At 39.9% G+C, this 21045-nt stretch overlaps 1 protein-coding gene across 3 annotated transcripts in view; it reads right to left on the minus strand.

Moving 5' to 3' along the window:
- Nucleotides 1–21045, minus strand: part of SLC38A4 (solute carrier family 38 member 4) — a 58939-nt gene that overhangs the window by 17180 nt on the left and 20714 nt on the right. For 2 of the 3 annotated variants that reach the window (XM_036889645.2, XM_036889650.2), the window contains exons 2-7: nt 16793–16850; nt 9381–9605; nt 5561–5651; nt 4967–5079; nt 2201–2274; nt 1665–1757 (exon numbers count right to left, since the gene is read on the minus strand). In XM_036889645.2, coding sequence (XP_036745540.2) covers nt 1665–1757; nt 2201–2274; nt 4967–5079; nt 5561–5651; nt 9381–9499 — 490 coding nt within the window. In that variant the 5' untranslated portion in view covers nt 9500–9605; nt 16793–16850. The remainder of the gene's footprint in view (nt 1–1664; nt 1758–2200; nt 2275–4966; nt 5080–5560; nt 5652–9380; nt 9606–16792; nt 16851–21045) is intronic. The other variant, XM_036889646.2, reaches the window with a different exon arrangement.

Below are 21045 nucleotides of genomic sequence, written 5' to 3' on the forward strand. Positions count from 1 at the left end.
AAAAGAGTTACTTCTTTGCAAGATCTCGTGCAAGTTTATTTATCACAGCACTGTTTGTAGTAGTGAAAAACTGGAAACAACTCAACTGTTCATCAATAAGGGGCTCAGTAAACCAACTAAGGTGCTTTTGTATAATGGAAAGCCTGGAAGCCATTAAAAAGAATATGCAAATACATCCAAGGCATACTGTGAAATAAAAAAAGCTGCAAGTCAGTATCATAAGATGATGCATCACAAAAGAGATGATGCACTTCTATCGTAAGATGATGTATTTGTTAAATTGGCATAGAGAAAAACCTGCCCTAGCTATTTCTAAGGGTAATTTACAGAAGCATTTCTGTATAATTTGTATAATTATGTAATGCTTTAGTTTTTCACATTAGCATGTATTTGTCTTATAATTACAAAAATGTTCATTTAAAAAAACCAGGAGGGCTCGGAGACATGGATCTTGAATCAATAGCTGGGGAGGTAGGAAGCATGGACAGAACCCTTATTATGTGCCTTATGTTATTTCATCCTTACAATCACCTTGTGAGGAGAAATATTATTCTTATGTTCATAAATGGAAAGACTAGACTCAAAGGAATAAAGTGATTTTTCCCAAGCTCATTACATTTTATCCTGAACTATGAGAGCATGCTGAGGAATTTTATGCCTTTGAAAAGCAAGGAAGATTTGGAGATGGGGGCAAGGGAAGTCCAGGCACGGAAACCAGTTAGAGGCTACTGCACCAGTCTGAGCAGAGACAGGGGCCACTGAACTGTGGTGGTGAGAACAGAAGGGAAAGAGAGATTCTAGTGATATGGAGGAGACAGACTGAGCAGGAGTTGGTATTTGACTGGACACTCAGGGTTAGGGAGAGGGGGACAGGTTCAGGCTGACATCTGGATTATCGGTTTAAGAACCTGGGTGCTGGTATTGTTCACTGAGAGAAGAAAGAAGGGGAGAATAGCTGGCTGGGAACTGGCAGGAGGTGAGGAAGCCAGTGCTGCTTTGTGGTGAGATATGCCAGGCCAGGCAAGAGGACAGAGGAGGACATCTGACATGTGGGTCAGGATGCCTTCTGAGGGTCCAAGACACAGTGGGACCGGTGAGGCTGGAGGGCAAGCATATGCCCCGGAACACTTATGTCAAGGCTCTTCTCTGGGAATCACAATTCAGTAGGAGTTGTCAGAGTGTGGGGCCAGGGAATCTGGTCTCTGATGCCCTGACACCTAGATAGCCTCTTGCCGCAGCACGGCAGCTGGGGGCCTTCTGCAATGGGCTGTGTCTCAAGGACCCCAGTATTTGGCTATGACCTTCAGATACCTAATTTTCAACTTTATGATACAAACTCAATCATACATATGAAGCATCAGCTGTTATGATGACAGAATAAACAGAAATGCTTTAATTTTTTAAACCTTTTAACTAAAGGTTTTATTTTATATTTTAATTCTAGAATTCACTTGGTGAGGGGTAGTTTTATATAGTATTTCATTCTTAGATATTGTTATTTTTAAATAAAGGACAAAGTCTAATACACTTAAAAAATTTAAGAACTAAAATGCAGCTATTTTCCTATATTTACATTGCTTGCTCATTGCCAGAAGAGCTTTCTTCTGTACTGAACATTTTAGAAAGTTTAAGCCATCCAGTGAAAGCAAAATATATTCTCTTACCTCCAATGTTCTGCATTGTAATGGAAATAAAAGCTCCAATTTTCCCAGGCCATCCAAATGCTTTTTCCCCTAATTTTTCATAAATTAAAGATCCTACAATCAAAGGGAAAATCATCTTGTTAAAAGGATTGTTTTCATTGCTAGAATATTCTATAATATTGTGCACTGGAGTCTCAAACATGTAAAGAAACACCATAGAGAAATTATAAACCCAGAAGACACAGTCTCGAAAGGCAATACAAAATATGCTAAAATGTTCTCCAAACAAAAAGAAATGGCTTCATTCATCTTAGCTCTATACAGCAAGCCAGAACTGTTATTTCTATCATCCACCAAAATCTTTTTTATTTGTCTTGATCCTGAGCCAGCTGACTTCCACCCCTTTCACTTGACCAAATTACTAAAATCAGTGAGAGACCATGTCACTGGGTCAGAAGAAAATGCAATGTGGAACTGACTGAAGTTATGGAGCTATTGGCTGAAATACCATTTAACAAGAAGAAGGCAGAATGTCTTGGCCTTCAGGGGTAACATACCTCCTTCCTTGGCGGTCTTTAATAAAAGGTGGACTGAATAAAGTGATAATATTGCCATAGCCAGAAGCATGATTCTGTGAAAGGAATGAGAGTAGAAAATAAGGTTTCTATAACAAGACATAATAATGTTAGATGTTACAATGAATGGTCATGTTAATCTTTTTATTCATTAAACTTTCCAGAAGAATGTATATTTTTAAGAAGCTGAGAAATTCTTTTCAGAAATACATATCCCTTTTAATCTCATAGAACTGGTGTTTGCTATATTTTATGTGCCAAAAAGTACTACCCAAAGTTCCTAACTTTTTTTTTTGGTGTCACCCAGTAGCAGAATCTGATTTATAACCTAGGTGCTAAATGCATAGCAAATTTAGCAGATATATCTATTACATCAGCGTGTGGGTATATGTACATCATATTTGCATGATACTGTCATTGTTTATAACTGAAGGGCTATTCAACAGCCTGCCTAGACTTAATCTAAAACCTAGAAATCCAGAAGGCGAAGCATGCAGGGTGTGAACTGTGTCCCCACTGATCCCGCACATTAGATGACAAGATACTCTGTGAACCCAAGGGTCAGATAATTGCCTGTGTAATACAGAAAATGGAGAAAGATAAGTATAGGGCACAGAAAAACTCCCCTTTTGTATTCAGAAAGAATCATTTCTGACTCAGGACCTTCCACCTGTCCACAGGCATGTACAGTTTTTTTATCAGTGTTTCTCCAAAAACAAGAAGTGGAGAGCAAAAATAAGCATGTAGATGGAAAGCATCTATCTGTGATATACACATAAAGAGATAATACTAAACTTCACCTGAGGCTTAAAAGAAATCTTCTTTGCCTATTTTACATGATGAGAGCACCCTAAATATTCTCCCCACAATTGATCTAATTCTTTGGCAATTCCTGATGAAGTCAATGTTGCAAATGTATGTCTGAACCACCAGTTGTAAATTTTATAACTACTCGAACTATATTGTGTTCTTATTTTCCACAAAATGTTGGCCAAAGCTGTCTAGTCAATGACATTCATATAATTTTTCCATAAGCTTTATGAGTTTTCCTGTTTGTATAGAATTACATAATTCAGATGATACAATTTTGTTCTCTGGAAAAATAATGAACATTCTTTGCATTCTAAATATACAATTGCTTTGGCAGAAAATACTAAAAGTAAAGACAATGAAATCCTGTGTCACTTGCTGTGAATTAAGGGAGATAGCTGGGTCCAGTTTGCACTGCTCAGAGACATGAAGCATGCCCCGTGGTGTCTAGCAATTTAATTGCTCTGGCAAAATTAACCTGCTAAATGTTTAGGCTTGAAATGAAGCACTCAATTTTAAAAGTGGATTTATATTCTCCTCCCATGCAAATATCTGTGGTTCTAGGACTGGGGAAGTGTTTATTTCTGTTCATCAGCAATTTATAACAATTTACTAAGACAGGAAGACTGTCTTAGAGATAGTGTACATTACAAAAGTACACTACTAAATATATGAAGACATTTCTAGCCATTAAGAATAAGAATAAAAACACCTAGCTTACTTCAGATATGACTTATGAGAGCAACGTTAATATAAAAACACGTTCAGTTAAAAAGTCTACCTTAAACCATTCAATCAAAGCATTAACACAACAGAAATATTTATAATCCTGCCTGATCCTTAACCCTCAAATAGCTATGTGGTTATCTAATCATAAGTGATGTTCAGAACATAAATAACATTATATATAAATACAATATAAATGCTGCATTCTTAGACGGTTAGTCAGCATTCCAGCACCGCCCTGGGATTGCAGTCTGCGTTCTCACTGATGCCTGACCACCATCAGCCTGGTGCTGTGAAGAATGCCCCTGCTGCCGGCTGTCCTGGAGAACCAGGCTGTGTGCACTGTGCATGGGCACCTGGATGGCTGTCATGGACAACACGGTTTCCATCCTCCAGGCCAGCTATGTGACACTGCTACCCTACACAGCATTTGACCAAGCTTGGTTCAAGTACAGAGTTTTAGGAATAAACTTCAGCCACTCCGCAAATATTTTCTGGACCAAGCACTGTACTAGGTCTCGGGGATACAAATGGTGAGTGGACGCAGATATGGGCTCAACTCTCTGCAGACTGCAGTCTAGCAAAGGAGATGGTCCTGAACCAACTGGGTCTGACAGGTGCACCAGAACACTAAAGCTGGTGAGCATGTGATGAGGCGGTTTGTCCTCCCATGGAGGCCGGGGAGGCCTAAGTGAGGTGAGGCTGAGCTTAGCTAAGAGGAGACACCTAGATGAAGAGGAGGGAGGAGGGCCCGAAGGCCATGTGCAAAGGCCCTGTGGTGAGGGGGAACGTGGCACCTCCTGAGTGTGCCCAGCCGCCTGGCATGGGGGCCATGGGGGTGGAGCGTGAGGTGAGGCCAGGGACGCAGGACTCCAGGCCTGGTTTGCAACGGCATCTTTTCCTAAGAGGGTGATGAGGCCAGCTGTGCTTCTGGGAAACATCTCCTAAACTGCTTAACACCAAACCCCCTGCCAATCCGTGGCTGTGGGGCCGTGCGGGCCGGCAGGGCGCGTTAACTTCCTGCCGCTGGGTCAGGCGGCGGGTGGAGCCGGCAGCGCAGTTAATCCGCTCCCGTTATCCCGCAGGCTTCCGCTTCATCCCAGGGCAGGAAGACGCTGCTCCCGGTCCCAAAGCTCGGGCCGCGGGCCGTCGGCTGGGACAGCCCCAGGGGCGCGCGGCCTCCCGCCGCACGCAGGTGCGCCCCCCACTCACACGAAAGCTACGATCCCCGTGCTGGCCACGGCGTAGGACAGGCCCAGGATGCCGCTGCCCATGATAGCGTTGCTCAGGTTGAACGAAGACATCCCGAAGGAGGTGGTTCCGGGCTGCTTGGAGAGAATGGGGCGCCTGGTGAGCAGGGATCTGCGGCAGTTCTCACTCCCCCTTTATCTTTACTGGAGGAGATCATGGCCCAAGACCGAAGACTAAGATCAAATCAGCCGGTCAAAGCCGTTGCTCAGCGTCCACAAAAGCACGTAATTTCCAACGGACAGTAGGGATCGGCTTTGGCAGGGGTCTCAGCAAAGGTAAAAAATACAGGGTGAGTGACATACAAAGGAGAGCGGGGATGGCTGCAGATAACATTCGGGTTAGAAAGATTTCTCCAAAAATCAGATTTCATAAATGATTTATGCAGCCATATGGTGAACAGGAAAAACAAGTCCTTATTCCAGTAAGTGCTGAATAAACAGAGAATGTGCTGATCGAAGCTTGGAAAATTTCAGTCACATTGTTTTCCCACAGAGATCGAGGTGGGTCAGACGCCCTCCGGCCCTGTTCACTGCCTCAAAGCAGAGGTTCACTTACGTGTTCATCCCCGTAATCTGCCAGCTGCTTTTTCCCCAGAAATCCATTTGTCAGGAATTTCTGACTTTCAGCGTCTTCATGAGCAAACTGACTGCATTCAGAAAGGAAATAAGAAAATAAAAACATCTAAGTAAATGCTCTGAATTTTGTTTGTTTCAGGTGATTGATCTAAGTAACTGAATTGGGGAGGAAAAACAGGACCCTTGAAACTGTTTTCCTTCTCTTCTTTGGAACTAGTGTCCCTCCCACACCAGCCGCTGGGCTCCGCGTGGACACGCGTGAGGGGGGAAAGGGGGGCCGGAAGGAAGTATTTTTTGGTTGCGGCCTTTTTAAAGCCACGTTACTTTTTCCCACATTAGCTCTAATAATTCTCTTTCCTGCGTGATTAATGTTGTCCTTATCTGGGACACTTGCGAAGAAAGAGCACAGGGCAGTGACCGAGTCCCACCGCACCATGTCAGGTGGTGAATCCGGCGAATGCCCACCGAGTGCACAGGCACAGACCCTCGTCCCAACGGAGGGACGTCTGCGGCCCTGCTCTGCGGGGGCAGATACGGCTCAGGAGGGGGAAGCCCCGGGCCTCGGTCGGGCCTTGCAGCATTTTCCTCTTTTTGTGGCCCCTCGTGTTTGTTCACATGTCCTTTGCTGGGAAGTAGTTCGATGGTGGCTCTGTGTTGTGTTGGGTGGTTTCATGTGTGAGGGTGGATTTTAATTACTCTGAAAATGTACCTGGGTTATTAGACAATGGATGAAACTGAAAAATACTGAAGAAACCCAGGGAATGCGTAGGAGAGCTGGGAGGGAAGCAGGGCCTTAAAACGTCCCTCTCCCTGCACCCCTTGGCCGCGGTGCTGGGCGCGGGCTGGGAGCCGCACACGCCCGGCCCCTGCTGCCAGCCCTGCGGTCACGCTGGGGCTCCGAGGAGGCAGCTGCGTACCGGCCACACTTCCCAGATGCTTGGCTAAGGAGCCCAGCTGGCGCCACGGAGGTGACACGGCAAAGGAGCGTGCAGGCTTTCTCATGAATACACAACTGCGCTCGCTTCTCAGAAGTGCCTTATAATTGGAAAGGTGGCAGTTCCTAGGGCAGTTCTTGAGAGAGTAGATAAAATAATTGGAGAGTGTTTTGTTAAAATATCCCTTAGAAATAAAATAGAAAATAATTATAGGAAATCCATACAAACCTTTATAACAGAAGCTATTTCCAAAAATATCTTGCGAGAAAGGGGTAACAAGGTTACTTTTTGAGGACTGAGGACATAAAGTGTAGACAGAACCAGCAGACAGGAATCACAAAGGTTTGTGTGCACTTTTAGAACCCAAAGAGTGGGTTTTGTAGCACCTCACAGTGCTCCCTGGCACTCTCCTCCTATTTCTCCGAGGAGCGTAGTGCCCTCAGATGCTGCCTACCTCCATCCCTGCACCCTCTAACTGTCCCTAATAGTCTCCAGTTAGTATATGTGCCAGGCGGAGGCTGGTACACAAAGTTCATAGATGAAAACTGAGACTGTAAGATGACATACAGCCCAAAATGAGCCTGAGGATCATAAAAACAAGTGTCATCTGTATTTAAACTTTGGAATATCCAGTATCCAATTTTTACCTTGATCAATACTCTAGAATCCTTTAGTCCATAAAGAGTTTTTAAAATTTAAAATGTACAAATGCCTCAGAAAAGAATATTCATGCTATTTTGGCATGAGGTGAGGTGTAGTCATAAAACATACTAAGATGGTATAAAATATGAGAAATGTTCCCAGTGTCTTAAATGCCTTGATACCAAAGCCAACAGGCATTAAAGACATAACATGATGATTCCAAATAAATGCATTGATGTTGGATTTGTGCCCAATCCAAATGAGACATAAACAAAATCCATCCTCTCATGAGCTTGAAAGCGACGGCCTGTGTTTCCCAGGAGCCCAGGGCCCGGCTGTGGCGAGCAGGGTGCCGGCCGAGGGCAGAGGGGAGCCCCGTGAGCGCTCTGCTCTCCCCCTGTGGCCTTCAGACCAAATCGGAGACTGTGCAGCACTGTCCTTGGGGCGCTGTCCCCGTCAGCACGGCCACCTATGCAGAGTCGCGTCTGCACCCATCCTCAGGGGCAGGGGTCCCTGGAGGCGATCTAGTTACAGTGGGCAGCGGGGTAGAGGAGAGGGCACCACAGGTCACTATCACCTATCTTGCATTTAATCCTCAGAAAAGTAGGTGATGGTGCATCATTCTGCAGTTTCCACTAAAGCTCAGAGGAGAGAAGTATGTTCTCCAAGTCTGGCAACGACTCGGCCGATTCCAAACCCTGTATTCTGCCGCGTTGTGCCTCAGGATCTCCCAAACCAGGAAACACCGCAGTGTGTGTCGCCACCGCCCTCCAGCCCAGCAGTGCTCAAGCGGCTGCCCTGGCTCCTTGGAGGAAGGAGGGTGCTGCCTCCTGGTGCCCTTCCGGACGCTGTGAATGGAATGGGTGTCCTTGTCCTAGGGTGATGTTCTCACTTCAGGCATAGACTTGGTACAAAGTTCCCTCTGAGTGTCCTAAGTCATGTATCATTTGTATCATAATATCCTGTGGGAAATAAATCTACTTATCAGGTAGTTGTGTACCTATGTACCCAGCAGTGTGACATGAGCCCACTGAAGTGGCATTATGAACCTCCAGATCGGGAGGGGTGGTGGCCACTTCTACCTGCTGGAAGGCTTCCTGGGAGGTCTGACGTGGAGCTTGTCTTGAAGGCTGAGTATCAATAGAAAGGGACAGAGGGCAGGTCCCACTTGGGGCACTCCAGGCAGACAGAGCAGCACGGGTGAAGGAGCAGGAAGCTGAGTGGCTCAAAGGCAGGAGGAGAGATTCTAAATGGGAGCAGAGCGAGGGACGGATAGAAAAGCCGGTTTGGGGAAGACCACAAAGGGCCGTGCGTGCCAAGCAATGTGCCATCAGTTCGTATCTTACACCTCATGCTGAGCTACTGAAGAGCTCTACCCGGGGTGGAACCGGAGTCAGTCTGCACTTTGAAGGACTGCTTTTGCAGGGACGTGGAGCGCTAGCTGAGGAGAGCGAGATGTGACACAGGGAGACCATCAGGCCATTTCAACAGATAGGTGACCGGCGGTGCGGGCCTAATGCTGGAACAGGGCAGATACAAAGACATTGAAAAGTGAGGCAGCACCAACTGGATATAGTCAAACACTGGATGTGTGGTTTAGGTGACGCATGAGCAAAAATGGACAACTTTTGATTGAGGTGCTGACTTTCACCACGATGGGACTTGGTGGAGGAAGAGGAGGTTTTGAAGGGGATTACAGGAATTCAGCAGTGGACATGACAAGTTTGACTTTATAAACGAGGCAATTCAGATACATGAGTCATCCAGCACAGCTGGAGATAATCTGAAATTCAGCTGGGAAGCCCAACAGGCTGAAGATACAGGATACATCCAGGGCACAAAGCCATGGCAGTTGTGAATAAGCTTGCACACAGTGCACTTTAAATGGGAAAACAATCCCCACAGAACTCTGGAGATGTAGCAACATTTAAAGGGCAGTCAAAGGACATGGAACCTGAGAGAGAATAGTCCAGGAAGCAAGAGAAGTAATAGACTAATACATTAATATTATTCTACCTTACAAATAGGGTAAGAACACGTAACCTCAATTCTAAGTTAGCCACACAAAGCATTGGCATATCATATATAATGTGTATTTCAGAATCAGGGAGTTAATGTTATCACCAATGACACTGTTATCTTTCAAGTAGGTAATAAATCCAATTCTTCCTGACAAAATCCTTGCTTTCCACATCCATAAACCTGTCATTTTTGACCCCATACCTGCTTATTGCTGATTTTTCTGAATTTCCCATCCCAGTGTAGCTATCTTGGACACTTTCTCCACTGGTGCTGTCCTCGTCAGGTTCAGTGTTGACATTCCGCAGTTCCATGGGATCCATTCGAGTTGTCAGTGCTTCTTGTCCACACAGGGGCTCCTTCGGTGCAAACACTATGCCTTCAGCTTAAGGCGCTTCCACTTCGTGTTGATTTTCGGAACACTCTGTTCTGCAAACACAAAATTAATAAAAACTCCTGAGAACTTCATAAACATGCATCTGGAAAGTTTCCTTTATCCAATACAAAGACGAAAGATGGAAGAGAAGAAAGGAAATTGTTAATACATTGCCAAATCAGGTATTTGCAGAGTGCCTATGTATATGAATAAGGCAGGTGCTTTGCCACTCCCTGTGGGAACAAAAACATACATCAAGACATGGTAGCATTATTCAAGAAGCTTTAGGTGCTGCTGGTAAGCAGAGGTACAGACTGAATAATTTAAAAGAAAGCAAGACAAAAGTAAATTGTTGACAAAGATTCTACCTTAGCAGAAATTCCTATCAGTGTCTCTGACAGATTACTATCAACAGTAACATAAGAAAATTACTGCTTTACTTTGCTAGTTGGGCATGAAAGGATTAACACCACCAAATGCCTGATAACAGTGCAGCACAGGGTAGGATGAGCCACTTTCCAGGCACTTGTGTCTTGAAGCCAAAGTTAATAATAGTAACAAAATGAAGTTCAGGTTTATTTTTGAATCAGCATTAGTCACCATCTATATAAAACTAAAATTCATTTAACAACAAAGACATCTAGCTTTTAGACTCTGCTCTGCCTTTAAATTTTTGGATCTTGCAAGTTATTTAACCTTTTTGGACCTCTTTTTCCTCAACTGGAAAGTATAAAGGGATGGACTGGCATTATGTGAAAAAAAAAAATTCAATCCATCACATGTTGATACAATTTCTTATACTTCTACTACTAGAATCATTCAATTCTTGTTGAACCATTATATTGGAAGAAATATATACTGGGGGAAACATCACCTTGGATGGTTCAGTTCTGGGATGTGCACTACCCATTAGTAAGGTGATCCTGAGCACAGAAAAAACAGCAATCCCTCCAGCACTCCTGACATCCATAGTTCCCCTGGGCAAATATGAAGCTAGCCCATGGGAACCCCTGCCCACTGTCCAGTGCTACAGCAGCATCCGTGGAAGGCAGCTCCTGCTGAGATGAGTTCACAATCCCTAAATTAGAAAGATCACAAAACACATGTGGAAACTCAATGGACAAGTGTCAGGAGGCCTGGGAAGTTAAGATTTACAAGCAAGTACCTACAGATAGCAAAGCAATTCAAAGGGACTTAAAACTAATAAAATATAATAAAAAGTTCCAAATTAGAATAACAACCAAAGAATAAGAATACTATAAAAGAAGATTAGGCTGGTTTAGAAGAAGGCAAACAAGAAAGAAAAACAGTCACTGAAACAAAACAGCTGAAGGTAGAGTAATAAAACTGGAAAATACATCTGTGGAAATCACTCAAATTATATCTCAAGAGATGAGGAACAAGAAATTAATATATTAGTATAAGTAGTATAAGTGTATAACATCAAAGGGAAAGAAAAATCTCAGAAGCTACCACATAGAAGTTAGATATGCACATGGTTAAAGAAAAAGATAGAAACTTGTATTAGAGTACAAAGTTTTCTCTGAGCCATCGCACATACTTCTCAGGAGCAGCCATTAATGACAGTTTCTGTTTCTGGCTCTTCATTTAAAGTTAGTCATCCTAAATTTAAAATATTCACTATAACCTCTCTGACTTAGTTTATCAACTCTAGACTGGTTCCTATGAAAGAGAAAGCAACTAGCACACTCCTTTCTTTCTTTCCCACATACTCCTAATTGTTTCAGTTAATGAAATACTTTTATAATGTTGAGATTCCTACCATGAGAGATTTGCTTTATAGGTGGTTTGTAAACACTAAAACCCAATAATTAACATTTACAATGTCATGATTGTGGAAATAGTATGCCCCCAAAGAACCAACTAGTATATTTGACTACATAATAAATGAATATAATCCTATGTTACTAAAACTTGAAAGTGAATTTTCCATACTCTCTTACTTTGGGGTTTCCTGCTCCAACCTCTGGGTCCCACTCAGCTGCCAATATTTCTTGAATGCCATCCCATCTTCTTTCTTCAATTCACTTTGCATTGGCACTGAAATACCACCTTGAATAATTTTTTTCATACAGTTCACTCATGCTTGTAAACCAAGAATTTCTTAGTTGTTTCATATTGGAAACTGTCTTTGCCCTCAAATGGTATTTGAATTCTAGATTCAAAGTAATTTTCCTTAATAACGTTGAAGACATTTCTCTTAACTTCTAGCTTTTACCGAGCAGTCTGATTCTTATTTCTTTGATATTTACCTTCTGAAGAATTTTAGAATTTTTGCCCTTATCATTACCTGAAATTTCTCCATTTTGCAACTAGATGTGAACAGTTTTAAAAATTCATCTTCATTTAAAAGACTTGTATCTTTCTTATTAGAAAAATTTTCTATTATTTTACAACTGTTTCCTCCAATATATTTAATCCTTCTAAAACTTTTATTAATCAGACATTATATCTCTTGATCTATATTGATAAATTTTTCCCTTTATTTTCTATTTCTTTGTTTTATTTCTCAAAATTAGGAATAGTATCTCAATGTCATGCCCCAAGTAACAGGTTATCTTCAGCTGTGTGATGCTCTGACATATAGTAAGACATATATTTGGTATTTATTCCCAGTTCCTCGCAGAGCTCTTAGGATAATATAATAAATTAATATTTTTTTTTTGTCCTCATTTCCTGAAATAGCTCTGGGATGGTAAAGATGAAAGAAATGTCTTTTGTTATTCATAACAAACCCCTTTCAACCACACTTGAATTTACTTTAATGAGGTGACTTTTGGAAAACCCTAAAGATGGGCAACTTGTTACCAGGGGAATAAACCATTAAAATAGAGGGTTGGAACTTTCAGCCCTATTACCAATCCCCTGGAAGAGGAGGATGGAGGTTGAGTTAATCACTAACAGCCAATGACTTAATCGATCATACCCAAGTAATGAAGCCTCCATAAAAAATTGATACATAAGACACTTTTTCTATTCTCTTTTGAAGATGATAGGATAAATCCCATGAAATACGAAACAGTAGTTTAAAACACTGGCCCCTAATCCTAACTGTTGCCCCAGACAGGGGACATCTCTCACAAAAGTTGGAATATACTTTCATAACTTCAATCTTTAGCTCTGAATATTCTATTACTGATCTTTTTTTTAGGGAATAACAGCTAAAAGCACAATTTAGAAAGAATTAGGACAGTATGAGAAACTAGATATTCTGAATCATTTGCCTACCACACCAAATCTATACTATGAAGCATTTAGGCTACATCATAATTGCTAAAATTTAATCACATGATTGTATTTCAGTGTACAAGATTTTTATAGATGGTATTTATGCATTCAACAAATATTAAGAATGAAATATGAGCAAGCTCTGAAAGGGAAGCCTTGAGTTAGAATGCCTGCACACATTGGACACTATATAGTAGATAAAAGAGATTTTTGAGCAAACTATTGCATCATAACATACTTTACATTTTTATGTTTTTCTGTGCATGCTTATTGAACTAATCAATGGATCACTGCATGGGGAGGCTAGAAAAGAATGATGCTGGCAAACACTGATTGAAAAGTGTAATATAATATGATAAGACACATGACATAAATGCATACTGTAATTTTCCACAGGTGTAGAGTCTTCTCCCTTTCTCAGCAAAGGCACCTCCGTTTGGCCAGTTGCTCAGGAGAGGACTCTGGCCACCAGTATTGATGCCTCCCATCCTTTACCCCAAACCCCCATACCCGCATCCAATCTATCACCAAGTCTCATCAATCCTTCTTTTAACACTTTAAAAATTCTCTCTCCCTGACCACTGTTATTTCAAAAGACCGACTACAGAGGCCCCACAATGATTTTTGTCATCATTTTTTAAGGATAAAGTGAAATTTCCCTGTAGGCTATAAAGTGATGCCTCCTTTCACCCAGACGGAGCTCGTTAGTCCAAGATGGAATCACCCCCACTCACTGTACACTGGGCATCCTTCACTCCCCTGTTGCCACCTCAGGACCTTTTAACATGCTGTTCCCTCTACCTGGAATGCTCCTCCCCACATTCTTAGCCCAAGTGCCTGCAAAGTTAACTAAAATAACCTGAAAAAAAGCCTTAAATGCCATGTGGTCCGAGAAGCCCTTCATCTAAACTACACCCCCCAATACATGCTCTCGAGGCATGTTCTCTGCTCCTTCTCTGTACTTATTACACTTTGCAATAACATTTTAGTTTAGTGATTATTGGTAAGTAACCATCTCCTCCACTCGGCAGAAGCTTTATGAAGGTGGCAGCAGTGTGGAGTTGTGGGCTCTACATATTCCCAGCATCTGGAACAAGGCCAGGTGCACATTCTACTAAAACAGGCAACTTAATATGGTCCCCTTTATACATCCAAGTATGCATTCTCGTTAAACCTTTATAGGTTGGTATTTCAAAGTGAAATGGGAATATTTCCCTCTGGTTACCAGGAAAAAGAGCAGCTTTATCGTGCAAAGAATATTCAAAGTTATTCAAAAAGAAAAATCAAATGTGGTTTGATAGGACTTTCTGCAGCCTTTCTATCCAGGGACACTGAGCTGCTCTGATGCAAAGTGATCGCGTAGACACACTGGATACTGTACTGCAGAGTTCATTTGCACTATTGCTTAAACTCACTCAACATGCAAAATCAAAGCATGAGACAAACATATTTGGAATGCTATCACTCTCAGAAGACTTTGTTTCAACAAATGAATGTTTGGATATCTAAATGTCCTAAAAGCTGATTCCATACATCTAAATTCTGGATATTAAACATTATGTCCTGGGCATCTTACTACACTGATAGACAGTGACTGCAATGGGGTACGGGGGGAGCTTGTTAAAAAGGGTGAATGTAATAACCACATTGTTTTTCTTGTGAAACCTTCATAAGAGTGTATATCAATGATACCTTAATTAAAAAAAACATTATGTCTTGTTCTTTGAACAGCCATCTAAGAAAGTCAGGATGCAAGATTCTTAAAAAAGAAAAGTTCCTATATTTTACTTAGGTAGGTCCACTTCAAAGAAAGACACCAAACTAGAAAGCACAACTGTCCTTGAGTCAAGAGGCAAAAGTTTTGACCTTCCCTAGTTACTGCAAACATTTATTTTACCTGATAAGGGAAAGTGAAAAGGGAGCTAACATCGTCAAAACATTTTCCACCATTGCTGTCATCTTCATGCCAACCCAGTTCTGATGAATCTACTCTGAAACCCAAGTTTGTGAAGCAGGAAGCCACATGCCGTTTACTCTGAGCAAGTGGGAAGTAGCTGGTGGTGCGACTGACCTTTGCATCCAAGGAACCGATTTAAGTCCACATCCAAAATGTACCTTAGATAAATGATCATAGTTTTGACAATGAAACCAGTCTAATATTACCTTTATATTAAATTCTTTTTAACAGTTTTCCCAACAATACCATTCTAGTCAGAAACTGTCAGATAGCTTGTTAGTCTGTGGCATGATTTCTCAAATTTGCTTCCATAAAAATATTCATTATCATTCAGTCTGAGGTACATCTTAGAAAAGAAACCACCAGTAACATTAAAACCGTATCTACCTGCCTACCTCTTTTTGCTGGTGCTAATATATCAGCATTTCTATTCCTTTCCTTTACTCAGACATAGCTTAGAGATGATATCCAGGTAGAACTAGGGAAGTTAAAGTAAATAACCCTATGCTGAGGTCTTTTCCCTTTGTAAAGGATATTACATACTTGCTAATGTAAGAATTAAAGCAGCCATTTGATGAGGTATAAGGACTATTCAAAAAATCTGAATGTTATTTTGCTTACAACCTTTCTAGCTCTATTCTCAGAAGAGCAAAAGAGATTCTCCAGTCATCTTAAACATTATGAAACATCCTAAATTCCTGCATAAGTTTTACTTTCTATTTGCCTGAATACAGTTTCTAGAAATGTACAAGGACACATAACATATGTGATATTAACACAGTAAACTCTTTATGCTAACATGTTGATGTATGATATTTAATAACCTGTCATGAATTGTGAATGCAGTAAATTCCAGAATGTCCTCATTCTATATAATAGATACCGGACCACCCTCAGAGGTACTTTTATCTTCTGGTTATAAATACTTCACTTTCTTTAAAGTAACTCATATATTAAAAGTAAGAGCTTTGATAACTCTTAGTGTATACTGTATATCATGGTTAAAGAAAACTCGAATTTAGCTCTCAAAACTACATTTCTAATACCTAAATATTATTGACATACTTCTTTGGAGATTAAGTATACAGACTTCCAAGAAAATTCTAAAACATTATCTAATTATAAATTTGAATGGCTGGAGGATCTTGGTTTGTAAAATAAGTGGCAGTCTCTTTGAGAAAACACACCTAAATTTCTTTAGTATGTCAAAAATAACTTCTTTTAGCCAACTGTCTGTGAATATGATATACATTATGAGTTCAAATATTTTTTCACTGAATTATAAAACACTCTTAGTTTTGTTACCTGGGAAATTAATTAAAAATATTATTATAGGCTCTGTAAGATGCTCCAAAAATGGGATATGTAAATCCACCTGGAATTCTGATTCATAAATTTGAGGAGTATAGCTCTATTTTTAGATAATTGATTCCAGTCCTTCAGAATCTATGGCTATGCTTATATTCTATTCAGTATCTCAATTTCTTCCAGTAAATTTGTTCTAACAATACTTCTCCATTAAAATGGTCATATATAAGACAAAGGTTAAGACACAGCTTTTTCTTTTTCATTTGACAATGTGCAGCCCAGACCCTTAGCCATTCACATCTGTTCTGACTCTGTGATGGTCCTCCTCCGATTGGTTTTGCTTTCAAGACAGCATCTTTAATGTTACAGCATTGGGAATACACTTCTACAACTTTATATTTTTTCCTGAGACAAACTATGTCAATTCTTCATTCTATTCAGTGATGAACCTGGAAATGTAAACAACTAAACACTGTTGTCTGCTGGTTTTTGCAATGCTTCCCTTTCCTATTATCCACTTTCCTAATTTCATGCTCAAACCTAAAATCATCTGCAGAAGAAAACTGCAATCAGGATCTGGGTAAATACTTCCAATGGCTGATATTATACTGAATTTCTCTTTTCCAAAGTGAGAAAAAATTTCCCCAGGTAGTAGTTTCAAAAAAGAAGCATTATTTTAACACTGCAAATATTCATGTTATTTTATAAGGTAAAAAACAGCTTTACCTTAATCATTCATCCAGTCCCAGGTAATCTTTCTGGAATTGTTTAGAATGGCAGACCCCTGTAACAGAGTTGACGTAAGAACCTTTGGGGATCTAGACAATGATTTAAAGACCAGTGGGCGTGAATGAGACAAGCCAATCACCACCACCACCCCACCCCAACACCTCCCTCTGTCCCTCTGTCCAACTTGCGTCAGCTTTTTTAAAAAAAGAGAAGCTAAATCAGTTTACTGTTGAACATTTGGATTAAACATTGGTTACACCAATTTCTATTTGCTTTTAGAATTTTGGCTTTTATACAACAAATTACTCAATGAAAGTTTTACCTTGATTGGTATCATTCTGTATCAAGATGCTACAGGTTGGTGGACTGATAAATCCAGAAATGTTAATTTTTCTAAAGGTTTATGAAATTAAGGCAAAGTAAAATAATACAATAACAATAATAATTATGGGGTCAGGTTTTTTATGAAATATCATCAGGATGCATAGAAAATATTATATAGCAGAAAAGTTTTCTTTTGGATTGTTGACTTATTCAGAGGACATTTTACAGAATAATAGACACTTCCACATGGTGCCAGGTTACTCCAGGCACTGTGCAGCTGAAAATCATAGTTTTATCAGCCACTGTTCCCATTCCAAAGGTGATAGGCTGAGCAAGCAATACTCTAGAGTTTTTAAGGAATTTCTAAGTGGACATTTCCCTCCTTTCAAAAAAATCTACTGGCTTTCCAAATATTAGAGGAAAAGCTGAAATGTGTTGGCAAATGATCTGTCATGAAAATGTATCACTTAATCCTTCTGAAAGTGAGATGAGAAAACATTAAAAAATCAATCCAGAATTAAGGATACTTTGCCTTTTAAATATTTATGACTTGAATGGTAATCTGATAACCAATCAGAAGAAATTCTAGATTGTAACAGTTGTGTCAGTTCCCGGTTTCTATTAAAAAAAAAAAACCTAAACATTGTTGAGTAGGAAATACTTAAGCTAATGCAAGACATTGAACGTTACACAAAGTGTCCAGTTACCCATTTTTCTTTTCCTTTTCAAATGTGCCAGTTTGGTCTATTACTTAATATGGTATATTTACTTGTATTTGTCTCATAGCATATTCTTTATTTTTTAAAGTTAAGTAGTAGTTTTATTTTTTATCAGATAAAATTTACTAAGGTCTATGGAAAAATTATAGCAAATACACTCATTTTAATTTCAGGGAAATTTAAAGAATATTCCTTTTCAAGTTACTTCCATAATTTAATTGTGATCTTTGCAACTTCAGATTTCTTTTTGTTTGCAAAATTACCAGATGAGTATAAGATTAAGCAAGCAAAAACCTGCATCTAATTGTTAGAAAATTAAATACTCGTATTCTAATAAAATTCCATTTAATGGTGGGTCAACTAAAAAGAATGAATGTACTCTCATGATATTTTTATCTAAAATAAGGTGGAGATAAATGCATAAATTCCTAAAGTTTTACCTCTCCTGAAATTTTAAGTTTTGGCTTCTTTATAATTCTGATCTTCTTCAGATATATGCAGTAATTACAGTAAATTAGCATGTTAGAGTAAAAAGCAAACGTAAGAGACTATGAAGGGTCATATGTTTCTTTTGCATGTATTCTAATTGCAAAATTCTTACCACAGACTTTCCTACCATTTGCTCAAAAATCAAATATACACATGAAAATTAGTTTGATAAAAGTTAGCTGAATTAAAAAAGCTTAGGAACTTGGCCATTTGACTATTTTCTCCCTGCTGTATTTGATGTGTTTAGACATGCCAAAATTGATGAAGAAATGCATGGTCTAGTCTTGACAAAACTATGACTTTGTTTTCACAAGGAAACTGGACTTAAATGTTACAGTTTAATGTTCTAAATATTTCTTAAAAAAAAAATCATCATGATGTAATTTCATATATATTTGTTAATAGATTTATGCTCTTTTGATTTTTAAAACATGGCAAATGTAACACGTTCAGTGAGGCTCTGATGTGGTGCAAGAATTCCTGTAGAAGGAGGTAACAGACAGAATATGTACAGACTTTAAAACATGCATTAAACAAAAAATGTGTGTAATGAAGAATGTCAGCATAACTGCGCAGTATGTCCCAGGACTCCAGAGGGTGAAGAGCCCCAGAGGAAGGCCCCAGGGCACCCATGGACCTTGACAAGGGCCTGAAAAGTCCAGATGAGATTCCAGTAAGTGGAGGGCAAAGGGAGAGGCGACCTGGATGAGATTGCGGCCCTGCTGCAGTGCCTTCCACTCTGGTGAGACTCTGTCAGGCAGCAGTGGACACTTTCTGGGGCAGACAGAACAGAACGGAGTAGAGTGCAGACTGCAGAGGGTGTCACCTGTGGGGAACTCAGGTTTTTTGCCATGGGGATCTTTTCAAAGCTGCTGAGGAAAATAAAAAAAAGCAGGGAAGGGACATAGGTGGGATGATGGGGTGGAAATGGAGAGTGGGGACAGGGAGGGGGTGGGGAGGCTGGATGGTAGTTTGGCTTTGGTGACATCTGCCTGTCTGAGCATGAGGACAGAAGAAAAGGCAGATAGAAGGGATTCAAACTGGAGTCAATGGGAGTCTGACTCTTGTACTATTTCTATTTACTACCTTTGCCAGTTCACGATACATACTATGAATTTTATGTGATCATTCTATGAGAAACAAGAAACTTGCAATAAAAGCTTCATTTTTCTTTAGCAAGAGATATATGGTAATAGCTCATCTACTTATCCCTATCGTCAGTCTGTGGCAATGATTTTCAAATGTTACAGGGAAGGTCCTAGAAGGTACGTCCCCGTATTTATGTATTGAAAGTACAAAATTGGTGGTTCAATACAAAGTGATAAAGATCGTATCTAGGCATTGAATGGGAATTTTTCTTGTCCATATTTATAATTACTGATCATCTTGTTTAAAATTTCTACCTTTAGTGGTGTTTTAAAAGAGAAAGTTCCAGCTGGATCAAGTTGAAATTGGTCAACAATTAAAAAAAAAATCCTTAGCCAGATCATCATGGCATTTTGCAATGGTACTGGGAAAGATAACCTCTTGTTCCCATCATGACTGTACCCAAATTTCTAATTTTAGTCATGGGACAAAAATACTTGGAAATAGAATCTGATTATAGCCAAACTGGAAGAAGATGGGTAGAAACAGTGATAGCTAAGAAACAAATTACCTAACTTTTAATGATTTTTGTATTGCCTTTGGATCTGCATTCTATTGCTTTTCTTCATTTCTGCTTCAATTTCCCTTTAGGTCTCCTGCCTTTTTCTTCTGTTTTTTATTTTCTCTACACTGCACTGTTTTGGTGATGCTTTATTCTCCAAGAGTTACTTTTTATCGCTTTCATCTTTAGAGTCTTAAACTCTAATAAAGGAGATCAGTCCCAATACTATAATGACTCTCCTCATCCTACAGCCAATATTGGTGCCTCCAAATACGGACAGCACTCACATGGATGCGACTGTCTTGTACGGTATTGTAGGTAAATGTCTACCTGATGGACCATATCAGTTCTAAAAACAGAAGACACTAGCCACCTGCAATTAGAAACAAGTTTTTAATTACTTTTTTTAATGTAGGTTTACTCTCTGGCTTTTGGTTTTCAGGCTTACAGTGTTGAAGAGAATTTGTGATCTTTTTCAATGTCATGCTTTGGCATTCCAAATTCTTCATTTTATCTCTCTTAATATGGATGCATGCAAAAAAGAAAAAGACATCCATACAGCAATGTTACAGAAATCGTCCTAAGTTATCCAGGGAGCAGAATTCCATGTCATCCTGAAAGTGAGCTGGGCTCACACGCTTGCACTCCTGCATTCTTTGTATCACGTGTGCTGAAAGCTTAGGTGTGGTGTGGGTAGCTCTCTGCATGGTTATATAATTACTCACCTCAATTTACAAAATAAAAAGATAAAATTGAGTATTACTCAAAAGAGACACATAAATTAATTGTAAACAGAAGTAAAGATGAGACATTTTCTAATTCCCACTCAGCAGAGCTTCTCTGACGGAAGTTTAGGGCACCACTATTTTTGAGGCTCCAAATATCTTTAAACATTTCTAAAATCTGAAACAGGGTTACTAAATTATGTATTTTCAATGTACTATTTAACCAAATAACACTTTAACTAACATTACATACAATACAAATGGCATTAAATTTGAGGCCCTCTCAAATATGAGGCCCCAGTGGGCTTCTCAGCACAGGCCCTAGAAGAGGCCTTGCTTTTCTGC

This window comes from Manis pentadactyla, chromosome 14 (genome assembly GCF_030020395.1).
Source record: "Manis pentadactyla isolate mManPen7 chromosome 14, mManPen7.hap1, whole genome shotgun sequence".
NCBI lineage: Eukaryota > Metazoa > Chordata > Mammalia > Pholidota > Manidae > Manis > Manis pentadactyla.